Genomic DNA, 26,473 nt, shown 5'->3' on the forward strand with positions numbered 1-26,473 from the left:
TTTGTTATTGGTAGCATTTACATGGTTTGAATTTCACAAAGTTTTGTATTTCTGATTAAGTCTGGTTGGACGAAAGCGGTGACTAAACAGTTTTTACGCTAAGTGCCGGTTTGTTATTGGAGTTTTCTGCCTTTAAGCATTTTTTTTTTTTTTTACATCAAAACTTTAGCTCCCTTTGGGTGCATCACACCATGTAGGCATTTCTTTCAAACTCAAACCACTTTAGAATCCATTTACTGTATCAAGTGATTACAGCAAACTTCCAAAACACAATTTTGAATTTGTGGACTGGTTCAGTGTATAAGAAACCGTCACTGGTACCCATTGCTGAATAAGGTTCATCATGTACATACAAACACCTATGAAAAAGTCCACTATATACGAATATAGCAGCACAAGATGAAGGCAAATCCCCCTTGGTGTAATAAACCAGTTTGTAGGGTACATAGGCAATTTTCAACTCAAACTGAAGCTGAACCAATTTCAGGATCTTAAAACATGCATTTATTATTAAAGGGAGTAGTATGAAAAAAGATGCGTTAACCATTGTGATACTAAGAAGGCATTCTTTAAATATGTATAGGACGGGATTAGAGTTGATAACACTACTGGGACACTAATATTCAATGAAAAGACCATATATCATCTAGAAATAATGTCAAAATATTTAATAATCACACAAAAACATGACATTAAGCTAACATACCTGAGCCTAATAAGAGTTTAAATCCAGATGTTCTGATATACCCAGATATTAAATGGTACATTAGTCATGCAAGGCTTTGGGTAAAGTGAAAGCTAACTGCAGTATGGGACCTGAGGGCATCCCTACTACAGCCATCAGTAAATCAAAAGCATCTCCTCTATGTTACTTAAACTGCTAAAATCTGGTTAAGTGCCCTGTGTCTGGAAGTAGGCACACACTGAACCAATATATAAAGCGGGTCTGGGGATCTGACGAACAACTTACTTTACAGTAAATCTTACATCTATTATAGGAAAATGACTTGAGAACTGTACTACTGACATTCTGAAACAATTAAATTATTTCAAAGCAGCACTACATCATGTCTTACGGACATTCACAATTTAGCATGGCAGTGGACTGCGGGCCATCTGTAGTAGCTCTATGTTTAGATCTCACAAAGGCATTTGATAAGCTTATCTCCCAACAAGAATCTTGAGAGTTTAGATATATAGTGTAAACCCTTACATGGTTAGGTGAAATTCTGACTGGACAGTTTGTCGGTCTTTGATGAGTGGGACAGACCGACTTGGAAAAGCTCATTTTCAGCAGAGGACTGGAAAGAAAAGAAAAGCTCCTTTAGATGTACATACATGACATTTACATTACATATTTACAGTTTCAGAACTACAGAAAAGTAATGTTTTCAATGATAAATTGAAGTGTTTTTGTAACAGAATTAACTATACACACAAGACTAGGACAGGTTTATTTCACTAGAAATTTGTTTAGATTTATTTTATGAAGACAAATCCTTAGCAATGAGTCATGTACCTCGTGTTCCTGTATCCTGTGAAATTAGGATAAATTTGTTGGTACTGATTAAGACATGGGTATTGGGAGGAATAGCAGAATAGCAGGTGCAGTAAAAATGTAGGATACTGAAGTAGACATACTGATTTTTACGACAAAGAGCCAAGATTATAGGTAGGACAGCATGAGAAGATGAGTCTCAAAGTACACAGGCTAGGTGAGAGATGAAAATATGTTAGAATGTAGAGAGGACTGTTAATACAGCTAAGGAGAGAAGATAAAGGATGAGTAACAAAAAACATCTGGTGAGCAATTGAGAGGACAGCAAATGATTGTACTGGGTAACATGCCATCCTAGGCAAACATTGTAGAAGGGATTGGTACGGAGGTCAGCATTATTTTTTATCCTTATCAGCAACTCAACACAGGAACCTCTAAATATACTGATGACTGCAAAATGGGTACAATAATAATTTCGCGAAAGGCTCTATGCAACAATAATCTTCTTCTTTCAGCTTTTCCCAGTTGCACTCAATTCCTCGGCAAATAAGCTGGGTGTGAATTTTAAACCAGTCCAAATGTGATATGTACTCTAGTCAAGCTTACATAAAAAAACATCAGCATCATGCAGAAGTATGTGAGGTTGAATATTAACAAGCTGACCTTTATTGAACACGTGCTGCGATAAGGGCCTTCACGGAGATTGGTTTGGTATTTTAAACTTAAAAAATATGAGATGTTAGCACAATGTGTACTTGCACATCTCTCATTCATCCCAAACCAGAATTCAATGCCACTTTCTGCATGTATACCAATACTGGGACCCAAATGCTTCAATCAGCACAAAGGAAGTTTATAAAAAGGGGTTCACATCTAGCAGAATATCCGTACCAAGAAAGACTGCTTGGGTTGAAACTGTTCTGAATGGGCTTACAGATTAATACAGGCTAAAGTCTGTTTGGACTCTAGAATAGATACTGAACTTGTCTGAGGTTAGAAGTGTAAATAAATTTGTTAAGCAAACACAAACTTCCCTTAATTTCAATGATGGACTGAAGCAAAACCTAAACAGAATTTATAACAGTCCATAATCATCTTATGAAACAATCTCACAACATAAAATAAAAATCGAATACTATTAATTTAAAAAGGGACTTGGCACTTGTGAAGGTGAACTCAAGTTCCCCAAGACAGTAAGGGTGTCTGTTTTTTCCTTAAATGCCAACTAGCTTGATCATAGCTACACCCCTAAAAGGGAATGTAGGCCCTACAATGAAGGAATGGGAAATGGGGCAGATGGAGACTAAATGTAACTTCTAATGTTTGTGGCAGCAAAAGTTAGATTACCGGGGTTTGGGGTTGCTCATTGTAGGGTTACTACAGTGTGTGGAAAAGAACAGTCTTGATGTTGGCTGTGATAGGTGGGGCCAAGATTAGGATGAACGTCTCCTCCACTAAATATTTTAGTATACTGGTGTAATACTAACACTTGTTTTTTGGAGAGGTTTTTTCCCCAACTTAATTTTAATCTGATTTAACTCAAACTGGAGTTTATCAGTTTATGTTTGGGATAAAGGTGAGGTGCATCACTGAACAGGTTTGGTGAAATGTGTGGAGAGTTTACATAGAATAGGGGGTTTGGAAGCGAGTTGAAGAGATGTTGAGAACTACTGAGTCATGCTAGGATAACAAAAGGCTCAGTAGGAGCAGAACAGGAGGATATGCTGAGGAGTAGAACTATTAAGTAAAGGACGTGATATGCTATTGATAGAAATATGAAGCAAGAAGTTGCAAGGCTGTAGGACACTTAGTGGCAGTGGAGTCTGAAAGCTGGTAAAAGGTAGGTAGTATTTGCTATGAAGGGACAGTCTCAGGTTGAGCTACCATTTTCTCATGTTTCTGAAATGTGAGAAATGAGGGGTTTGAAAGAAGGGGGTATGAGACTGAAGTTAAGACTGGAAATAGTGAGGGTTTATTTGCGAACAGTAGAAGTTAAAATAGGTACTGCTGGGGACTGGTCTGAGTATGAAGAGATATGATGCAAAGCATTATGGGAGGGAGAAATGTTGTTGGGAATTATGCTAAATGTTAGATTATACTTTCCTATTTACCAACTTCTAACAGGAGTGCTTATATGATCATAATAAGGTGGTTTGGGAGGGTTAAGGAAGAGGTGTCAAAGGTGAAACATGTATGTGGGAAGTATAATGGTAGAGCAAGAGGAGGTGGGTGGGAACTCCCGGGTCAGTTAAGGAGAGTCACCAAACAGTTTCTAGCCAGTACAAAGCAATTAACAAGGAAGCACAAAACTAGATAGAACAGGTTTTCTTTCTTTTACCGAATGAAGAAATCAGGAAGCTAGGGAAACTAACTGCCATATACAGTGCAATCTATTAGTCAGGAGAAGGGATAAGTGGTCCTTAAGAGTGCAAGGACCATTACTTTGGGGGGAAATATCAAAGTCACTTTCCAGCACAGGGAAGGCACGCATTTGACTAGTTAAAGTTAGTTAATACACAGCAAGGCTATTCATGTTAAACTTGTTTACACTACACAGTGACAAAGTTCTCAGTGAAAACTTTCAGGAATTGTCCTTGTTGCAGAGATCCTGTAGTATCTCGGTCAGGACTGGAAGCAGTGACCACAGGTTATTGCACAATGAAAGTTCTCAGTGAAAACTTTCGAGAATTGGGTCTTGAAGAACTTCTGCAGTATCAGGGTCACTATCTTACAGTAGAAAGAGGCAGAAGGCTGCTTAATCCACAGCAACCCTGTGTGGGAGTATAGGAGACACATTCATCCCAAGCAATTTTAAAGTCCGCTAAAGGGGCCAAACACTACAGACTCAATCCAGAGCCCTACTGGTCTGAAGAAAATCATGGAATTGCTATTATTCTCTATGGCACATCATCTAGGATCTCATTCCTTGCTTAACCACTGGTCATCCCATTACCCTTAACTACTCTCTTCTCCTGTAGTCACTCTAGGACAGGACCTGTCTGCACCATGTAACAACTAAAAACATTATCTGCATGGGTCCTGATAATCTTGGCCACCACCTGCTACAGCCTTGCTCAGTCTATTCTGAACCTTTTCAGCCAAGGCCTCTCCACTGGTTACATCATCCCAGAGGCTTGGAGAAAGTACAGGTGTGTACACTTATCATAAATGCAGATGTTAAGAGTGTATTCACTGTTGCAGTCCTAACTAATGGGTTATCCAGCCCCCGGTAGCCCTCGATTGGCCAGAACAGCAAAAGGTAAGTAAATATGACATTGGCTGCCGTCGGTTGTAAAGGACACCCAATACAAAAGGAGGCAGCTGATGTCACTTCCTCAGTCTTTCTTGCCATAAAAGTCAGAAGCTCCCAAAAAACAAGGCTTAAACCAAAAGCAACTTTGGCAAATATCAAATATCAAATATAGCCTGTACCTTAGGAAAAGAGACTAAGAGAGGACAAAAAGAGGGGGGTGGGACCAGGACTGCAACAGTGAATACACTCAAAACATCTAAATTTATGGTAAGTGTACACAACTGTACTATGTTCATAGTGTTTCATTGTTGCAGTCCTAACTAATGGGTTGATTACCAAAACCAAGAGAAAAGGGAAGAGGAACCAACAGAATCAAGGGTTGGAGATAATGCCCTACAGAACAGCAGTGGCAAACCCTGCCCTGACTCATCAAAACAAAGGCAAATTATAACGCTTTGTGAAAGTGTGAACAGCAGACCACGTGGTAGCCTCCAAAATGTCTTTAGTAGGGACACCTCTTAAAAAGGCTGCAGAAGTGGAAGCTGCTCTAGTTGAGTGGGTCCTAACCCCCTGAAGAGGAACCTTGCCATAAAAGGAAGAACAAAGTAATGCAATGAGCAATCCATTTAGAAATGGTTCGCTTAGAAATAGCCTTGCCCTGGGCTCCAGAGGCAAAACTGACCAACAACTTTGCTGATTTCCAAAGGTCTTTAGTTTTCTCCAGGTAAAACCTATGCTGTCTGCGCAAATCAAGAGAATGTAGGATCCTTTCACCTCTACTCAGAGGATTAGGAAAGAAGGTAGGAAGGTGTATGGACCGATTACAAATCAGGTTAGAAACCACCTTCGGCATAAAAGGAGGGGTTGATTCTCAGAGAGACCCTACCTGCATGGAAAAGAAAAGGCAACACACAGTCATCAGAGCTTGCAGCTCTGAAACCCTCCTTGCTAAAGTTATAGCCAGGAGGAAGGCAGTATTCCAAGAGAGAGAAACTTTAAATCCTCAGTGGCAGCTGGCTCAAAAGGAGGAAGAGTGAGTTTCTCCAGAACATAATTAAGATCCCAGGCTGGAGTAGGCACCCTTCTGGGAGGTTTCAAGTTGCAAGCACCTCTGAGAAACGTTTTCATCAGGGTATGAGAGAAAATGGGTTGCTCAAAAGAACAATGAGCAGAAATGGCTGAAGCATGGATCTTGATAGAGGAAAAAGAAAGACCACCCTGATGCAAACCAGCCAGGTATTACAGGATCAAAGGGTAGGCTGAGAAGATTTCCCTCTAGCATGCATCCAATGAGAGAATCTTTCCCATTTGCCAGCACAGCACTTCCTAGTGCTAGGCCTCCTGGCCTACCTCAGCATGGCAACCACCTGCTGGGAAAGGGAAGAAAAAAGGTATCGAGGCATACACTGAGTCATGCTGCTAAATGGAGAGACTGAAGAGGAGGATGTAGAATGTTTGCTCCTTCCTGAACTAAAAGATCTGGCTTCAGAGGAAGATGCCAAGGAGGAAATTGGGAGAGACTGCAAAGCAGTGGATACCACTGCTGTCTGGGCCAGTCAGGAGCCAAGAGAGTAGTCCTTGGTTGTTTGTCCCTGATCTTCAATAATACTCTGGGAAGAAGAGGAGGGAAGGCAGCGTCCAAGGGAAAGACAGAGCATCCACTTTCCAGGCTCTGCTGTAATACTGTCTGGTGCAAAAAAGAGGTAGAAGATGGTTGTCTGGGGAGGAGAAAAGATCCACCGGAGGTGTGCCCCAATGTTGAATGATGCTGTAAAAGACTGCTCTGTTCAGTTGCCACTCGAGGATCCAGGGTTTGTCTGCTCAACTGGTCTGCCAAAACACTGAGCCTTCTTGGAAGAAGCTGAGCTATGTGATGCAGGCCCAGGGATGCTGCTATGGACCAGAGTCATGCTCTGCTTGCACAAGGGTTAAGAATGCGTCCCACCTTGCTTGTTGATGTACCACACGACTGTGGTGTTGTCTGTTCTGACGAGCAGGGTTCCTGGAGAAAAAAGATGCTTGAAAGCTAGTAAGGCCTGCTGAACTGCTATCAACTCCTTTAGATTATGTGCAGGTGCATTTGCTGGGCATTCCAACGTCCCGGTATGCATCTGCCATTCAGATGAGCTCCCCAGGTGTAGTCCGATGCGTCTGTGGTAAGAACTTTAGTGGCAGGAGGTGGGCGAAAAGGCATGACCTTTGTAGACTGGCTGTTGCCCACCATAGAAACTCTGTCTGAAGAGATGGAAGCAGAGGAATCATCATATCCAGGTTGTGTGTGCGACACCAAATGTTCTTGAGGTACCACTGCAATTTCCTCATATGCAGTCTTGCATATGGAATCATGAGAATGCCATGTATCCCACAGCTTGCAGGTATTTCCTTGCAGGGAGCTGCGACAGGCTTGCCAAGTCCTTGAAGTAAACTGAAAGAGTTGTCTGCTTCTCCTGGGTGAGATATATCATCTGGGCGGCTGTGTTCAGACTCGCTCCCAGGAATGTTATATCTCCTTGGATGGCACCATTTTTACCAAGGAAAGAGAGAAGAGTCTTTACAAATTCCAGATCCTTTAACATCTGTTCCTGAGAATTTGCTTGAATTAAACAGTCGTCCAAGTATGGATAAATCTGAATTTTCTTCTGCCTGCAAAAAGCAATGACTGGAGCCAGGCACTTCGGCTTATCTACTGCTCCCAGAGTTTTCACTAAGGGGAGTGCAGAGAATTGATAATGTTGCTTGCCCACCCTGAAATGAAGGTATTGCCTGCAACTTTCCCTGACAGGGATGTGCAGATGAGCTTCTTTGAGATCCAAGGTTACCAGCCAGGAATTTTTTTTTTTAACATTGGTAGCAACTGATGCAGAGTAACATTTTGAACTTTGGAATTGCCAAGAAAGAGTTCAGAATGGATAGATCTAGGACAGGACACCAGGTGCCTTCTTATTTTTGGTACTAGGAAAAGTCTGGAATAGAAACCCTGGCCTACCTGCTGAGCAGGAACTGATTCTATTGCTCCCAGATAAAAAAGACAAAACTTGCTTTTCTACTTCTGACCTTTGGTTTGGAGCAGCGTTCAGGAATCCTTTGGGAACTGAAAAGGTATGGAAAGAAAACTTATGCCCTTGGGATACAGTTCTAAGTACCATTTGTCGTCCGTGATAGTGGCCCAGACATTTGCAAAAAGGGCCAACCTTCCCTCTAAAGGACTCTCCAGGCAGGCAAGAACAATCAAAAGTTGGATAACGTCAGTGAGAGTGTTTAGATTGAGATGCAGGCTTAGAACTTCCCACCTTGGAAGTGGAAGCCTGCCAATTCTTAGACCTATGAGGGGTAACCACCTGCCCACTAGAAGATTTGTAACCCCTAGACCTATAACGTTTGTCTGTTGGTATCAGGAAACATCCAACTCTTAGAAGGGTAATTCCTGCTAAAGCGAAGAGGTTGAACTTGCAGAAAATCCTTAACAGTTTGCATAGACTTGGGCCTTATCCTCCAACTTCTTGAGCACTTCCTCTGCTTTGCTGCCAAAAGATTGTCCTTACGCAAAGGTGCATCTAAAAGCTTAGCCTTGACAGGCTCTGGTAGGGGTTGTTCCCTGAGCCAAGCGTGCCTTCTGATAACAGATCCAGTAGCTGTAGCCTTGCAGGAGGCTTCTAGAATGTCAAAACCACAATGTAAAGAATTCTTATTGACAAGACTGGCAGACTTCAGCAAATCCTGCATATCCTTACTTTCTGCCAAGAGGCACACCTGCTATCCTAGACTTAATAGCCTCCAAGGTGTGCTGCTGGTACTTCAGCATATGAAAAAGACAACCAATAGATCTAATAGCAAGAGTAGCAGAGGTATAAATTTTTTTATCCCACCTATCTAGGTTCCCTGTCAGAGGGAACAGGATTTTTGCTAACTGTGGCTTTAACTCCCTTAGAGCCGTGGCTAAGATGTATAACGAATGGTTCAGGTGTTTGAAATTAGTGGATTTATGCCTGCGACAGTTTGGTTAAGATTGTATTCTGAAGTCGTGAGGTGAATGCTGACAAAAGCGCTCAAAGTGTTTTAGTGGATCTACCAGAGGTGTTTACTTGCTTCTACAACTTTCTTGGTTTTACTGCGTTTTGAATTTAAAGAATAGAAAGAAAATTTATTGAACTCAAAAACATAGAAGTGACCCACAGTCTCCAGATCTAAATCCATTTGGATTTCCTAAAACGCAGATCACATCTGCTCAAACGAGTCGATTTCTCTGAAATGGTTACCAAGACTCTGGATGATGAATAATACATTCATATTACTTATATGGATTTGTCTAAGGCCTTTGACACCACTCCTTATACAGATGATATCAACAAAGTCACCCTGCTAAACATTAACTTCTTTTTTTACTCACAGAACAGCTAACGGAGAAACTGATAGAACCCACATAGTTGAACTTGGGGAATGTCACAAAATTACTGCACAAAAGGTCACTTGTGTTTTTTTGTTACAATTAGAGTTGAGTGGTGTTACAGATGGTGCATATTCTGACCTTGGTAATAAGATGTTTGTCAGTATCTCTTCTGGCTACTGGGGTTAGCTACGTAGAGATGGAACAGAAGGCTTAAAGTCAAGTGGGTATAGCTATGTGGAACGTAAACGTTGGGTACAGTCTACATAGTCTGTAGTATCCGTAGTGGTCTCCTGTGCCCACCGTTTCACTGTTCACAGCTTTTACTATAAGAGGTTTACTTCTGGACAGTTTCTGGTGTGTATCAAAGTCACATTTCTAGTTTAACAAACATTGAGGGTTAGTAATTCTTGTTTAATAAACAGCAGAGTTATGAAAATCCTGCCTTGATCTGTAGTGTGGTTACCAGATTGAATTCTGAATGCTCTGTCTGAAAAGTAGCTATTGAACTAATTAAATTGAGTGGAACTGAAACCTCAAGTTTAGAGTTTATGCAGAATAATTCTATGATTTACACATTATACTCATCTCATACAGGCAGAGCGCGGTGGTGGCACTGCGGTAGCGTTGTCGCTTCACAGTAAGACGCTGTCCAGTTCGATTCTCAGCTACAGCATCTTCTGCGTACAGACATGCGTGAATGGGTGTACCTTCGTTTAAGGTTGTGTGTCAGGGCTGGTAACTCGGCACGTAAAAATCAACTAGCAATCATTAGTGGACCGCAGTTCCGCTGTGGCGACCCCTAACCGGGAAAAAGCCGAAAGACCCAACTCATCTCATACAGGCCATTTTGTGGGGATCTGTGACCTTCTAGGTTATGCAAGATACCATCCTTTTGCATCTTTTTCTCCCCACAAAACTAGTGACAATTAATATGCACATCAAAAATCTCACCTTTCATTGCTGCATTAATAGGACCTGCTGACAAGATAAACATCTAATACAATGTATTCTTATTCTTTGTAACAGGCTTACTCTGCACATAAAGTGACATTACAGTTGCCTGTAAATCCATGCTCCGAGTGGATGAGTAACCACAATTTTACCCCTCAGGTACGTAGAGTAGCTCTCCTTGATTTGGATGGCTGATGCATTCAATTCCACTAGGTTAAATGGCAAAGCTTTACCATGTCACCAAAGACCAGAAAACCTAGCAGCCACCCGTGAACCTATAAGGGGCTGCAAACACAATCTTTCTGCCAAAATTAGGAAAGGACTGCTTGCACTATTTCTGCAACCATCACCTTCCTAAGCTCAGCTAAAAGAAAGAAAAAAATGCAGTTACCAGCAAGAATGCGTCAACAATACATCACAAGCTCCTGAACTGTGCACGACATGAACAGTGGTATGTAAACTGGGCGAAAAGCCCAGAGGCCTGAAAAAGGATATGCACCAATAACAGAAAAGCCAGTGTGTTTACTTTTCAGAATGACACTAGAAAAAAAAAAAACAGTACTGCAACTTGTTCCAAATTTAAAATCTTTAGCAACAGGAAATATTAGGCAAGACAGCAAAAAAATGAGGTGAAAAGCGAGACAAAATTCAGAACATGAAAATTCGCTTGAATGTATGGCAGCACTACTTTTACACAGCATGCTCTGCTAGTAAGCAATGACAAGTATTACATACTGTTTTTTCAGTTCGAGCTGCTGTTTCCTTCCTTCCTGTTACACTAACACACAACGTTAGAGAGAGAAACCAAGAACAGATACGTTTGAGACAGTTTGAAAACTAGAGAGCTACAAATGTTTCAGACTACTGAATGTTCTGTTAATCTTACTAATACCCAAGACTAAGACTTAAAAAATCCTCCCTCTATGAACTAAAATTCTTCCTAACTCTACAGCTCAAAAAAAAGAGCATAATGCTAGATTTTCAAGCCTCAAGCAAAACTTCACTGATCTGCAGAACTATATGCAAGAGGCAACTTGGAATTCTGAGCTTTTCAGACTGCCTGACTTCTTTCCCAATCTCATCACACCTCTCTTCAAAACTTCCTTTTTTGTTTTGGGGGAGGGGACATGAACACACACCTTCCTAGACATGCAACCTAAATAAAGAAGGAAAGACAAGCAGCAAAGTCAGCCATGCAAAAGTTTGTCAAACCACAGAGAGTAAAGCCCTGCAAAAACAGAGAGTAGCCTACATGCCCCAGGCTTGGAAAGGGGGGGGGGTGACAGGGTTCAAATGGGTTACCAAAGGGATGCACATCTTATAGATATACCATTATAGTAAGTGTAGAACTTCTGTATCTGGTAAGAGGAGGTCCATCTTGGATAATCTGTAGGGCAGAATCCCTGACAGGCCTTTTGCAGTGGCCTCCGTCTTCAAAACATCCATCTGACAGTGGCAGTCAGAAAGTATGATCCTGCTCTGGAGGTGATCTAGTTTTGTAGTGTTCAGCAAATGGGCTCACTGTTGGCTAGATATTTGCTACCTAAATATAATCCTTTACAGAAAAGCTGTGAAAGTGTCCAAGGCCGTAGTGGAAAGAGGTGATGTACAAAGGTAGAAATATTCCTTCCATGAAGAACAATTTGATGCAGCCTGACAATCATCTTGAAATGTGCTACTCTGGACAAATTAAGCACTCTTCTTTATGGGGTATATATAAATGGCAGGTCACTCTCAGAACAAATATATGTTCCACAGAAGCAGCACCAATGTCTGTGCAATGTATAGTGCAGAAGACATTCCACTTTCCTGTCATATGAAGGGAAAAAGTACTGATGGATAAAAGGTCTGTTTAGGTTGGCCTTCACGCCTACATTTAGGCATGAATGACAGGTTGGACCTCAGCACCACACTCTCTTCTTTGTGGAGGACATGATTAAGGGGGTTGGAGTTTGCCCAATAAGGTCTGCAACTCAAAAATCTGTTTTGCTGAAGGCCAGCAAGAAAAGTAGGTCTGCAAAGAACAGTTTAGCGAGCTTCTCTGAAATGAACCAGACACTGTCAGAGGGAATCGAATCTCTGATTCTAAGTCTTACAGAAAAGGCTTTGTTAACTCGTACTGAGGTTGAGAAAGCAATTAGAATGCCAGTATGAAAATCTGGAATAGATGCCAGCGAGTACAGTTGTGTAGGTTAATTCCCATAATGGTATATGTTCAAACAGATCACACTGCCACATTATTCTGGGCTAATGGGAATTCACTGCAAGGTACAACTGTCTGTCTGGTCGGTCTTCAAGACCTCAGCTTACTTCACCCTGTGTGGCGCATATGTTTGCCCAAGAGCGCACCTGAGCATGCTGGTATAACAGGGACATATGCCTATGCTATTTTACAGCTTTTTTTTCCAAAAGCAGAACTCTGTCAAAAGCAATGCCCTAGCTAGGTAGCACCAGGACAAGGAATAGGTAGGGGGAACACTCTGGGACTAATAAGTAACATTCTTAGGGTATAGGAAAAAAAAAAACAGCAAGGCAAAAGATGGCCTGGAGTAAGAGCATTCACCTCATTCCTTAGCCTGAGGCATGCAATCTTCTGCCTAAAAACAAAGGAGGATGTGGGGAAGGAATGAAATAAAGCAGAAAAGAAAGGGGGACCCCAACCTAGTTCCCGTGAACCTCTTTAAAGAAATAACCGGGAGGGAGACGGTACTGCAACAGTGATATGTAAACCTACCTTTATGGTAAGTTATCTATATAAAATTCTACTATCTCCATCATTACATCACCAAGTTCTCTATACAAAATTGTGCTACATTCTTCATTAGATCACTATGGCATTATTTCCTATAGAGGGGGATGATTCCCAGCGCTTTAGGCTGAGGGGGGTGGTGGCAAAAATACAATTACTGTTCAGGATGCCCGGCAGAAAAGCTTTGGCAAATCCTGCTCTGGTCCTAGAATGAATGTCCAGTTTGTAATACTTGTAAAGGTGTGGACAGATGACAGAAAGGCACTTAAAGGGAGGGAGAGTTACATATTTGGAACTTTTTTTTTTTAAACACCCCCCCCCCAAGAGTTAGCGGTTCTTTGGAAACTTGAGTAGACACTGATCAGGGAAGAGGATGAAAGTTTTGCAGGTGGATGTTTTCAGTCAGGATTAAGTAGTTTCAGTTTACAAACTGGAGTTTCCTAATGTCTTAAAGTAAAGCTTTCCTCAGAGGGAGCACCAGGGACCAGTATCTTAAGATACTGGGTGTGTTAGAGTACCTGAAGGGAAGAGAGAAAAACTGGAAATGGTTCTACCTCCCTACCTTCAATTTTAACCAGAGAAGGCATCTGCTATCCTGATGGACTGGAAAAAGCATGTAGTGTTTTTGCACTTCCAGCAATTTGTTCAGCTTGCATAAACTCCATTATGTCTCCAGATCTCCATGGGCTGTCCTGCTTTGGTACCAAAATAACTGGGGAATACAAATTCTTATTTTCTTGGCCTACAGGTATGCTCTCCATGATCTAGCTCCCATTTCACTATTTTTAATGTCAAGTTTCAGATTTGAGAAAATGTGTGTGTGGTGGCGGAGGGGGGGGGCACAGTCTCATAAAAGGAGCAGCTGGCATGTGTTACTGTCAAGGGGAAGACAGAAAGAGGAAGGAGGACTCGCTAGTGGTTCCAGGGATTTCTTGGTTAGGGAAACACTCTACTCACTTCACCTTGCTGCCTCCCATGTTCCCTTTCACTACTTCATGCCTTTTTTTCTTTTTGGAAAAGCCCTTTTTTGTTTTGTCCCCCCCCCCAAATGGTCTATAACATTTCATTTATCTCATGTCACACTTTGGAGTTAGTAGAGGAAAGGTGATTACAGACTCCATGTCATCCACTGTTCTTCCAGGCATATGAAAACTACCCATGAGGAGGGAAAACACTCAGGGGATCCCCATCCAGGAAGGCATCAGATAGCTGACCTTTTATCATCAGGCAACATCTGAAGCCTGATTCATGCACATCTCAGTACTGTTCTAAGGAGACACTACCCTGCATCCACCATGTTGTGACTGCATGCTTATCCACATGTATGAGTAAATCTGGTTACTTTCCCTTGGACAGTCTTAGAAAAGGTATCCACAATCATGCCCCCATCTTCTGTCCTGATGTTTCCTAAATTAAATCTCCAAATACATGTGACTTGTCAAGATAGACAATGTACAGAAGTTCTTTCTACATCCGTGTAGGTTAGCACTCTCCTCGACTTTGGAGAAAAAGAAAAGTTATATCATACCATAATGTTCCATCCGTGTTGTAGATCTTCATTCATTCATTACTGTTAGGACTTTGGCTCCGTCCTTGGAACAGACACGGCCGTTACCATGCTCACGCCAGCCAAAAGCTCTCAGCTAAGACCTACCACCCATAATGCCCCTCCCATAATATTTTCAGATAGAGTTTGCCCGCCCCTATAGTACAGAAGTAATAAAAGTGACAGTAGGAGAGTCTGTCCGAGCAAATATTTAACTAAGGAAATCCTAAAGTCCACCAGGAGTCCAGGCAGGGGAAGGAGGGCAGGAATTAATGAATGAATAAAGATCTACAACACAGATGGAACGTTATGATAAGATATAACTTCTTTACCTGATGTTGCAAATCTTTATTCATTCCTTACTGTCAGGACCTAGTCCCCAGCTACTAGAGTCCTGGGTGGCCCTACAGAAGGACATTCCTGAGCACCATAGCACCAAAAGATGCTCGTCCCCTGGAGGGGACAAATTCAATTTGTGCTGAGTGCTAAAGGTATGAGGTCTTGCCCAAGTGGCTGCTGCACAGATATCATCCATAGAGGCTCTGGAGTGAAAAGCTACTGTAGCCATAGATATAGTCGAATAAGCCTTTATTCTGGAAGGTAAAGACACTTTGTTCTTATGATAGATGAAGGTAATGGCATTTCTAAGCCAAGAAGATAAGGTTATTTTGGAGACAGGCCTACCCAATATGGGTCCTGCAAAGGCCACAAACAATTTATCTTTTTCTGAAAGATTTAGTTCTGTCCAAGTAGAAACAAAGTTGCCTATGAACATAGAGGGTATGTAAAAGATATTCCCCTCTATTTGAATGGTGAAGGAAGACCGGCAGGTCAGCAGATTGGTTAATTGAAAACCCAGAAATGACCTTGGGCAAACAGGAAGAGTCAGTACGTAGGACACTCTTTCCCTATGAAAAATCAAGGTCTCTTGACACTCAAGGCCTGTAACTCAGATACTCTTCTCGCGGAGGTAAGAGCAAACAGAAGTAGAGTCTTCAAAGACAAAAATTTCATATCACATGAATTTGAAGGTTCGACAATAGGGCTCGTTAACGACCGAAGCACCAATATCATGTCCCAAGGCTCTACGGGGGTAGGGGGGGTAGAAAGGAGGTTTAACATTTAATACTCCTTCAAGAAGGTTTTGCACAGTCGGTGTGACTTAAGAGAATTATCATCAAATCCATTGTGAAAATTTGTGATAGCCACTAAATGCACAGTAATTGTCGATGCTGGAGCTGCATGTAATAGGGTAGTCGGGTACTGTATGATCTTCTGAATAGGCATGGAGAAGGGATCCATGTCATGATCTTTGGCACATGTATAGAACCCAGTCCACTTACTAGAATAAATTTTCCTGGTGGAAGGTTTGTGTGAAGCCAGAAGAATCTCACGGACAAGAGATGAAATATCAGGTAACCTGGCAATAATCGGAAAAGGAGAAACCAAGCTGTGAGCTTGAGACTGCAAAGATTGGGATGAAACCGTCCCAGAGGGTGAGATAGCAGACCTGAAGATTGATCTAAGATCCATGGGCTGCGACTCAGAATAGGCCATAGGAAAGGGATTCAGACCTGACAGGGCCAATAAGGGGCAATGAGGATCACTTTGCTTCTCAACCTTTGAGCTTTCTGGAGGAATTTCAGGATGAGGGGAAACTGGGGAAAGGCATACAGCAGACCCGGCGACCAATCTTGCATCAGAGCATCCCTCAGTGACTCCCCCCTGAGGGGGGATCAGGGCAAAGTAGCTTCTGCATTTATTGTTTAGAGGGGAAGCAAACAGGTTGCAGCAAGGCCTGCCCCAACAGCGGAAGATCTGATCCGATATTACAGGACTGAGGGACCATTCGTGAGGCATCAGGATTCTCCTGCTCAGATTGTCCGCAATAAGGTTGGAATTCCTGGGAATGTGCGTTGCTATAAGAAAGTGGTTGGAAGCCATCTCCCAGTGCCAAATTCTCATAGCTTCCCGACACAGGGGGTAAGACCTGGTTCCGCCTTGTTTGTTCAAGGCTTCACCATGTTATTAGCTTTGTTTACTGTGAGAAAGTTTCTGTCTGCAGATAGGCACAAGTAGGCAACAAGTTTGTTCCTTGATGGATGGGCAGTTGTCAGGATGGAAGATGATATTGTGGGTGAATTTAACTTGGTAGAGATGGGGAAGGTTGGATAGCCCGAAATAATTTAATTTATTTAGACTAATCAATGGTGGGTTTGGTGGAGAAGGTTGGCTACAAAGATCGCCATTTTGTTGTAGCAAGTTTCCAATTTGGTTAAGTATGAACTTTTTAAGTTGGTAGAGGGGAAAGCATATAGAAGCGTAGAGAGGAGGAAGGTTCTGGATATGGCTCGTCTGGTATTGTAAGTCAGGAATGGCTTGCTTCTGTACAGTAAGCCAAGTCTGAGATGAACTTTCTTAATTGTGATGGCTATGTGTTGGTCAAATCCGAGTTTGTTGTTGATTGTCACGCCAAGGAGTATTGTATGCTCAACTGGTTGGGACGCCTATGTTGTTTGCCGACAGAATGGTGAAAGGAGGGGTAGTCTGTGATGGTTTGCTACTCAAATAGCATTAACTGTGTCTTTTTGGGGTTGAGGATTAGTTGCGATTTGCTTAAATGTGTTTCTATATCATTAAAAGCTTATTGGGCTACTATTTGCAGATCTGGTAAGGTATCTTGCTTAGCAGATTAAAGTTGAATCTTCCGCATAATGAACTACTTTAGTGTGTTTTATGGATGAGGCTAGACCATTAGAGAAGACGGCGAAAAGAAGGGGCCCTAGTATGGATCCTTGTAGGACTTCGACTGAGATAGGCAGAAGTCGTGAGAGTTCAGATTTCCATCGTAGTGGTTGTTGTCTATCAGAAAGACAGTTTAGGAACCAGAAGAGGGAAGTCAGAGAGGTTCCCTATTATACAGGCAAAAGGTTAGCTTGTCAAAATGCCAGGCATCAACAGCTAAACTCCGAAACGGCAAAACGGCGAATGGCCACCTAAGCAAATTTTTTCTCAGGGAAAATATTTGCTTTTCCCCCCGATATACTAGCTCCGAGAGCACTCTACATTTAATTAGGAGGGGTGTGGGAGGTGAAGCCCCCACTTAATTAGGGTTTAAATGGTTTTGTGGTGTCCATCGGCCAAGCAAATTTTTTTTCCATGGGAAAAAGATTGGCCAAGGCGGCCATTCACAGTTTTGTCATCTCGGAATTTAGCTGTCGATGTTTGGTATTTCAACAAGCTAAACTTTCATCGATATAATAGGGAAGTACCTGATAGTTTCTGATGGGAGATGGTGTCAAACACATTTGACATGTCTAGGAAGACTGATGCTACTTGATGGTTTTGAATTTCTGAGTTGATTAATGGTGTTACAGAAATTAACTAGGGCTATGGTGCTGGTGTGTTTCAATCTGAAACTGAGTTGGCAGGGAGAGATAAGGTTGTGAGACAGCAGGTATTTTAATACTTGAGCATGTACACATTTTACCAGAATTTTGACACTGGGGCAAGGATGGTTATGAGTCTGTTTAATTTTGTTGATGTTCCTCCTTTATGTAGAGGGGTGATAGGAAATGTTCCATAATTTTGCGACATGTTGTTCTGCTAAAACTTATTTACCAGAATGGAGACGGGCATCAGCTAAAGTTTGAGGTACTCGTTGGGGAGTTAGTCAGCTGCTACGGAACAAGGATTCAGTTTTTTCAGCAGTTTTCTTATGGTGTTTGTTGGGACCGGTATGAAATTAAAAGAGTTGTTAGTTTCCAAATTGGTGGAAGAGACGGTGGGGTGGAATTGTTCCCTGTAACCAACAGGATGGTGTTTATGTAGTAGGCATTGATTTGTGAGGCAATATTCACACTTTTGGTTATTGGTTGCTGGTTCTGGGGTTGTGGCTTTACCTGATAGGGAGTTAATTGCCTTCCAGAATTTACCTGGGCGGATAGGGAGTCAATTGCCTTCCAGAATGTTTTGGGATTCTTTTCATATCTGCTTTGCATAGATGTAGAATATTTTTTGTCTAGTTGAGTTTTTTTATTGTCTTTTGTTTTCTGGTACTGAAATCAGGTTTTGTCCCTTAGTTTTTAAAATCTAATTGTTTCTTTTTGTATCCAAGGCAATCTCTTATTTTTAACACTACATGTACGAGTTGGTGCCAAGCTATTTAGAATAGCTAGAAATGTGTCAATGAAGTATGTTACAGCCTGGTCGAGTTGGACATGGAGTGGTGTCCAGTTACATTTACTGGGCATGTCCAAGAATGCTTCACTGGAGAACTTTTTGGTATTTTATACGACTGTAAACTATGGTCCTGCCGGGTAGGCTGAGCTGACGACAGATTAAGTAGGTAGGTCTATGGTCACTTAGATTCCCTTTTGCTAGGTTTATGAGTCGGAAACTGGATTGTTTGGGAAATACCATGTAGATTTATGAAGGTGGAAGGGTTATCACCAGTGCAAGTGATCCAGTCTAAGTTGAAGTCACTTGTGATAATGGTTTTGTGGGTGTAAGTTGAGGCTGTCCAGGCTACGAGTTCCTCAGTGGCAGTGGGAGTATTGTTGGGAGGTGTGCAAGTGGCTATCATGGAAATATTTTTCTTTGGGTTGATTCTGAGCCATGTTACTAGACTTCAGAGTTATCATAAGGGTATGTTGATGGGTAGGTAGTCTATGCTTAGGTTTTAAAAGAAAAAAACTGAAAACCTTCCACCAAATGTTTCTGCCACAAACTTCCAAAACCAAATATCAACAGAAAGCAGAGAAACCACCAGTCCGAGCTGATAGATTAAAATATTGAATTCTCCTTCTCTTTAAAGCTGGTTTTAAAGGAACCATCCCATTTAATCCTGGGGCTTTTATCTGCTCCCAGCCTAATCATCCATTTTTCAATATTGAATTTCACTGGTTGATTGCAATTTAAATATGATGTTTGTTTTTAACTGTGCATTTTCTGATGAAGGGATACACTCAAGCACTTAGTGTGCACTTTTATTTTGTAATGTTGCTGTTTTAATAAATGTTTTATCTGCTTGCCCTGGTGGTTTCTCTACTTTGTTGATGTATGCTTAGGTTATCCTTGTAGAAGATTGCAACCCTGCCTCTCTTCTTCCTGAGAGCGTCTAACCTGTGTACACAATAACCTTGAGAGAGTATGTCTGGGTCTCTTCTATGGGGTTTTAGCCAATTTCTGTTGCTACAAGAATGTCTGGTGAGTATTGTGCAATGACTGCATGAAAAGTCTGATTTTGTTAACTAGGCCCCTAAGTTTCATGTTAAGAATGAGAGGGCCTGAAGTTTTAATGTGAAGAAGGGGTGGAATGGTAGGCATGATGGTATGTTGTACATTATGTGGCCCAGGACTGGGGTGTATATCACCACTACAAAGAATCTGTGATGATACACATGCATGTTTGTGTGACAGTTTAGACAGTATGTGAAGGTGTTTGCTGAAGTGGTTAGTGGTATTGTTAACATCTACACGTTTAAAGTGGAAGTATGCAATATGTGTGTGATTGTACAGTTGGGAGGAGATGGCAAGGTAGGAGAGTGAGGGATGGTATTAGTATAATAAAGTGTGGGGCTATGGACATGTATCTGTAGGTGAGTGTAGGATGTTAGTACACAGACAGCAGTAGGATAGAGAGAGTGGGCAAGAGAAATAGCATGGGGTGTAGTCTCTCTTAAATGTTAGGTTAGCTGGATGGTGTGATAAAGAAGATGTAGGGACAAAGGGTTGTTGGTGTAGTGTGGATGGAATAGAGCGATTAAGGACAGTTGTAATAAAGTTGTGTGAGGGGAGGGATGAGTTACAAATAGTGTAATGGTTAATTGAGGTGCGACTGGCAGAGGGAGGGTGAATGTTAAGGGAAGTGGTCAGTGTTTGTACAAGTCCAGGTGATGCATGGGGTGGGGTAGAGGAGTGCAATGAGCCCAAGCATAGCAAGAGCAAACAGAGTGGGCAGGCCTCCCTAAGAGAAAAGTCTAAAGAAAAAAATCAGTATGAGAAGTGGAAACCTTGGAGCTGTAAGGTAAGTGAAAGCAAGGAAGAGGTAGCGGCAGAAAGGTAAGGAGTATAAAGCAGATAGTTGCAGAAACACTACTTTTAGGGCCTTGGTGTGTAAGCAAATCGACAAAGGAAGGCAAATATATCTGGGGACAAAATACATAAAGTAAACGGTACTAGCCTTACTTTACAGGAATTCTAATGGGGAGGCAGATTTACTTGGGGCAGGATATAGCAAGTATATTGTTAGATGAGCCACCTACTGGCGAGAGATGAAGCTATAGTTGCCTGGGGGTGCCCTTGTAAGTGTGCACGCCGACCAAAGCCATGTTTAAACAAAAATAACCAGTAAAAGTACCAAATTTGCTGACAAGAACTGTAAACATCCAGTCACCTATGCAGGACTTTTTTGGTGGATATCCTTATTAAAAAGTGTTATCATCTTGCAATAACTGTAGGGAGAAACTGGACCATAGCAAACGTTTTATTTGGCAATGTTACAGTTGCTGGGGGGGCTGAGCTGTGACTGATACAAGTAGACCACGTGTATTGTGTGCAAGCACACTGAAAAGGGGCAGCAGAGAGCTTCTTCACCATGAGTGGGCCAAAAATAACTTATTAACCCAAGGAAATCTAAGGGTATTACTTCTCAAAGCTAGGAACCTAAACAATGAAACTCCCCCCAAGCTCACCTCACCTTGGAGAATGCAGACGTCTGTGCAGTTATTGAAACATGATTTGAAGCTGCGTAGGGCACCCTGGCACAAGAATACAACGCCTTTCACACATTCAGACAAGCTATTGCACAGACAGAGAATAAAGGTGGTGCTGTCTCGATTGATATACATAAAAAAAAACAAATAAACCTCCAGGTTGTTCAAACAGGATAATGTGCTTGAGCTTCTCCATGTCCAAATCACCATAAATAAAATCCATATCATATCCTTGCAAGCTACAGATCACCCTCGGACACAGTGCACAGACCGGTTAATGGAACCACTTATGTAACCAGAAGATATAACAAATCTGCTGGCTGACAAATTCAGCTCCAATTTTACTCCCCCCCCCCCACTCCAAGTAATAACATCAAATATAATCCCCCAACTATCAACAGTGAGCAGATGCTAAAGGCCAACACCATATCAATGAGCCATGATATTTCATGATACCTCCAAAACAGTGTGAAGCATGACCTATCTGGACCCCTGGAGCTACTATTTAACCATAGCTTCCAGACAGGCTGCCACATGAATAGAGGACTTCAGAAGTCATCCCACTGCACAAAGGGTGGTCCATCAATGGACCTTGGAACTACAGACCCATAAGGCTGTCTAGTGTCATATGACGAGACATGGAAAATATCACAGATATGATTAATAATGACACAGGAAACCTTCAAACACTAGCTCAAACCCACTTGGGCTTCATCAAAGCTAGATCATGCCTAGTTGGCCTGGTGGACTTCTTTGAAAAATTCTACAGGGAAATGGATGAGGGCAAAAGAGTGCATAATGGCTACCTTGACCTAGCTAAGGCATCTGATAAAATACCCCATTCAGGCACTGTAAACAAACTAAGGGAACGGACGTTAACCCACTGGACAGCCAGCTGGCTCACAGACATGACCCAGAAGGTTAGGCTAGGGGAGGCCACCTCCACAAAGAGGTGGGTTACTATTGGAGTCCCTCTGGGCTCTGTGCTGGGCCTGCTCCTTTTTGGCATTTACTGTTCAGAAGTAAAAGCCAATGTCAAAGGTCTCTGACTAAGTCTGCAGAAGACTGCAAACTTTGAGCAGTCATAGAATCTTGTGAAGACACCAACATCCTACAAGAAAGACTAACAGACAAAATGACTGCCAAAGCCACAGCTTAAAACTGAGTGCCTAGAAATGCATAACAGTACACTTTGGAAGTCAGCCACTCTAAGAAACTACCTCACTGATAACAACCCCCCCCTCCAAGAGTGGGCTCAATAGTCAGGGATCTGGGGACATATGTGGAAAGTAACTTGGCTTTCGACTAACATGTGTCCAAGGTAGTAAGGAAATCATTCTCTGTTGCACGACTTGTAATGAAAAGGCCACAGAATCTAGGTCCAAGGAGATAATCGCTCCTCTGTATTCACCACTAAGACCCATCATAAAGTACAATGCCCACTTCAGTATATACCTGATCAGGCACATGTAGCTATTGAACATCCACAAAGGTTCATCACAAAAAGAATACAGGGTGTAAACTATACGTCCTGTGTAGATCACCTCAAAGCCCTCTCTCTATACTCAAGTTTCCTAAAGACTAATGGAGGTAATCTGTGCCCGGCATACACTGAGTCAACTCTAATGGACCTTTTGCACATCTGCAAACATCAATAGCATCAGAACTACTCGACCTATGGACTTGAACTTTGCTTGTGACATAAATATGACATGCTGGAGGGACAGGTGCGTCTCAAAAAAATTTCCCTCCTCTGGAGTAGGCTTCCTATCTATGTGAAACAGAGTTCTTCCCTAATCTTATTCAAGCATAACCTGGGCCAGTAGATGGTGAATTGGAAATTCACTGCAGGTTTGACATCTATGTCTCTAATGAACACAGACCGTCTGTAATCATATCCTGGCATACATATACCTCTTTAAAATAACCTCCAAGTCTAAAAAAACGTGCAGGATACATTTGGGAGGCATGGCTACACTTAAAGGCCCCAATAGTAGTTAGCCTAGTACAAATCTATGAACCTAAGTATGATCCAGACAAACTAGATCTGATTAACAAGCCCAGGTGCTGGATGCACTGATGCAAAGGTGTGGGAGTTGGCAGTAAATACCAGTTAACCTGTCCTGGTGGGGACAGAGGCTATGCAACCCACAGTATCAGTGATTTCAACAAGAATGCTGAAGAACTGCTGGTGGCAGCTATCAGGTCAGTGTAATATATACCACATGCACAGCCAGGAAAACATACCTACCTAGCTGTTTGAACAAGCAAGCTTGTAAGACCTCCTAGGAACCAGCTTAACTGGATGCTACCAGCTATGTCAAAGAGGAAGTGGAAATCATAAGAATGCCCGACAACTACCCACTCTCAGCTCCACAAAACCATAAATGAGCATACAAGCTATCACCCACCCAGGGAACATATGGGCTATAGTGCTCTCATGCAGAATGGGAATGAATGTGCTGGCATTTGCCCCAGAAGAGAAACAAGTGGGTTGGTGTGGGACTAGCTTGAAAGATCTGATGACTGGGACTGAAGGGAAGAATAGGGCTTAACTGAAGCAACAATTTACTAAAATTAGTCAAGCATAAAGGTGTGCCTGATTTCTGAAACAATCTAATGTATGCATACAAAGAGTGAGTGCGTGCACGCATGTACACACCCACCTACACAAGTGTGAAATATGAGGTTGTCAGATTAACCCATTTTCTAATCCTACAGTTCAGTTATTTAATTAACTGAACAGGAGGCCCTCACATATTCACTACATTAATCTTTAAATTTACATTTGTCACTTAGTGCCTTCCATTCATTTGAATAGGATGGAGTAACTGCATAGTCCGATTTCTGAACAGGACTTTCAGTGCAGGCTTTTTGTTAATGGGTTGTGTCTGCAATGTGAAGTAAATATTTACTATTATACTGCCAAAATGTTTATCCAGAAGTAATAAATGTCTAGAGTATTTTGTTAGTTTACATTACTTCAATGCACATTTCTCAAATAATCTGATTTGCTGACTTAGAGTTGTAGATTTTGCTTTCTTAATGCATTACAATAAGACGTTGTCCTGTAAGATTCTCAGCTAGAGCGTCTTGTGTGTGGAGACATGTGTGAATGGGCATACCTTCGTTGAAGGTTGTGCGTTAGGGCCGGCAACTCTGCACGTAAAAATCTACTGCCAATCATTAGCGGATCGGAGTTCCGCTGTGGCGACCCCTAACCGGGAAAAGCTGAAAGACACAACAACCACCACCACCAAGCACACATCAGTTAACTCAGACATCTATGGTGCTCCTTCTTCATGTTATCTATTTTTTTTTTCACCAAATGGGACGTTCATACAAGTGGGTGACGACAGGCAGAGTGGTGATAAGCAACTGATGACTCAGGCAAACTGGTGATAAATGCTAAGCAATGTGAGTAGCCTAGTGACGAAACATTGTAATACTCTGGCTCAGATAACATTTTAAAACACATTCCTTTAACAATGTGAACCATTTCAAATTCAAGGTCGCAGGGTACACACATGCAAATGTACACTTATTTTTAAATTTATGTATGGAAAAAAACTCCATGCAAGACAGAAGAGCAAAAAATGAATTTAGATTTAGAATAAAATGCAGTATTTCTGTCCTTTCAACTACAAATTTACTACAAAGGATATTTCAGAACCAGCATTAGGTTTCTCCAAAATATAAAGAAAAGCTATACCTGAAGGGGCTCTCCTTGTATGATAAAGCAGTTCCTGTTAATGAAGCACTACTGCTTGTACTAGCCTTGTCATCATCATAGTAACCTGTGGTAACCAAACGCTGACTACGTCGGGACATTTTTCAATCAGATGACCTGCAAAGAAATTCAGAATGAGAAAAGTAAGCAACTTTAAGCAAACTAAATGAGGTTAGTCACAACTAATAAACAGACAACCAAAACACTTACTTCATTACATGTGAACAGTAAGGAACACTTTTGTGGCTGTTTTCATCCATACTCATTAAAAAATATATGAAAACTTCAATGTTGCTTATTCTGTCTGCTACCATCGCTAGCACATTTTATGGAAACAGGGTTAACTCCAGTGGTAGGATGCAAGAGGTAAAGGCTCAAACACACCAAGTGCCAGAGATACAGCCAGCAGGAAAGCCACCATCAAGAGTGGGGATGCAAAGGCTGGAGCTAGCCTTTATCATCACTTTGCAAGAATGCCACCTTAATTTTCAATACAAATAACAATGGCACAACATAATAATGTGCAGTATTCTACATTTAGTCATATGCTGACTGCATCACCAAGTTATGTACCACAGAGTCTGCTCTAGAAGCTGCAGATAGACAGGGATCCACACCACCGTCAAGCAATCTGACAGCCCCAGTAAAAATGTTAATCAAGGACTTCTACTGGCAATATCAATTGAATGTCAGAGATACTAAAACAAATCTCCTGTTCTTAAACTCCCCTAGTCACTCCTTTAAATTTCAAAAGCAGAGCCATCAAAGGAAAATGGTCAGCAAGAAAGAACCCTCTACCCTCATCTAAGCAACTAAATGATAGGGATGGAGACAAAGGTACTGTAAATAATTAACTGCAAAGGGACTTAGCCAAGCACTGCAGCAGTAACAGGTACTAACACAAAATGAAGAGTACCAGCTTAGGTCGTGCTTTGAAATTTTTCTTGTGAAGAAAAACCCTGAAGGCAGGGTGCATGTTTCAGATTCACTAGCTGCATATAAAAGGAGTCACAAAGCATTACGATATAGTAGAAACTAATCAGATATAAGATAAGAAAAACATAACAGCAGTTAAAAACAAACACAAGACATTACTGAAAACCAAAACCTTCACGCACATACCAGCATGCTCAGGAAAAGTGAGATTACGTGCTTTCACAGAGACTCCTGGGACATTTTTCATGCCTACAAAAAAAATCTACAGAGACGAACTCTAGGCACAATGTCTGAATGTCCAAGTAAACTGATGCAAATGACTGCCTTGCACGGTCACAATACAACTAATTATAAACTAAAGCTAAACTACATTACCAGAAAGATCAAAAAGGACAGTAAACTTTCCTTTGATCAGTATTTCCCAAATGAAATGTAAAATACAAGGTATAATTTATTAGCATATATTCATGATGTAAAAAGAAAGTATTCAGGATTTGACAAACTGTATACATGAGTTTTTTTTTCCTGAGAAAGTAAGAGTACTCTGTCACAAAACTGATCAGGAAGAAGGGTCACTGTCAACACACACTGTATGTGAATCCTCACAGCAAGAGGTTTTCCCGTTCAATTCTCAGCTGGAGTGCAGGGAGTGCCTTCTGTGTGGAGTCTGCATGTCCTCCCCGTGGTTGGATGGGCATTGAAAGGGA

The 26,473-nt window shown here is 41.7% G+C and overlaps 1 protein-coding gene across 1 annotated transcript in view; it reads right to left on the minus strand.

Annotated features, from left to right (window-relative positions):
- Window positions 1–26,473, minus strand: part of LOC122801633 (SUN domain-containing protein 2-like) — an 874,347-nt gene that overhangs the window by 726,454 nt on the left and 121,420 nt on the right. Inside the window, exon 2 of the mRNA XM_044071146.1 lies at window positions 24,813–24,947. Coding sequence (XP_043927081.1) covers window positions 24,813–24,931 — 119 coding nt within the window. The 5' untranslated portion in view covers window positions 24,932–24,947. The remainder of the gene's footprint in view (window positions 1–24,812; window positions 24,948–26,473) is intronic.

The sequence above is a fragment of the Protopterus annectens genome, chromosome 1.part0 (assembly GCF_019279795.1).
Source record: "Protopterus annectens isolate FY-2018-M chromosome 1.part0, PAN1.0, whole genome shotgun sequence".
Classification (NCBI taxonomy): Eukaryota; Metazoa; Chordata; order Ceratodontiformes; family Protopteridae; genus Protopterus; species Protopterus annectens.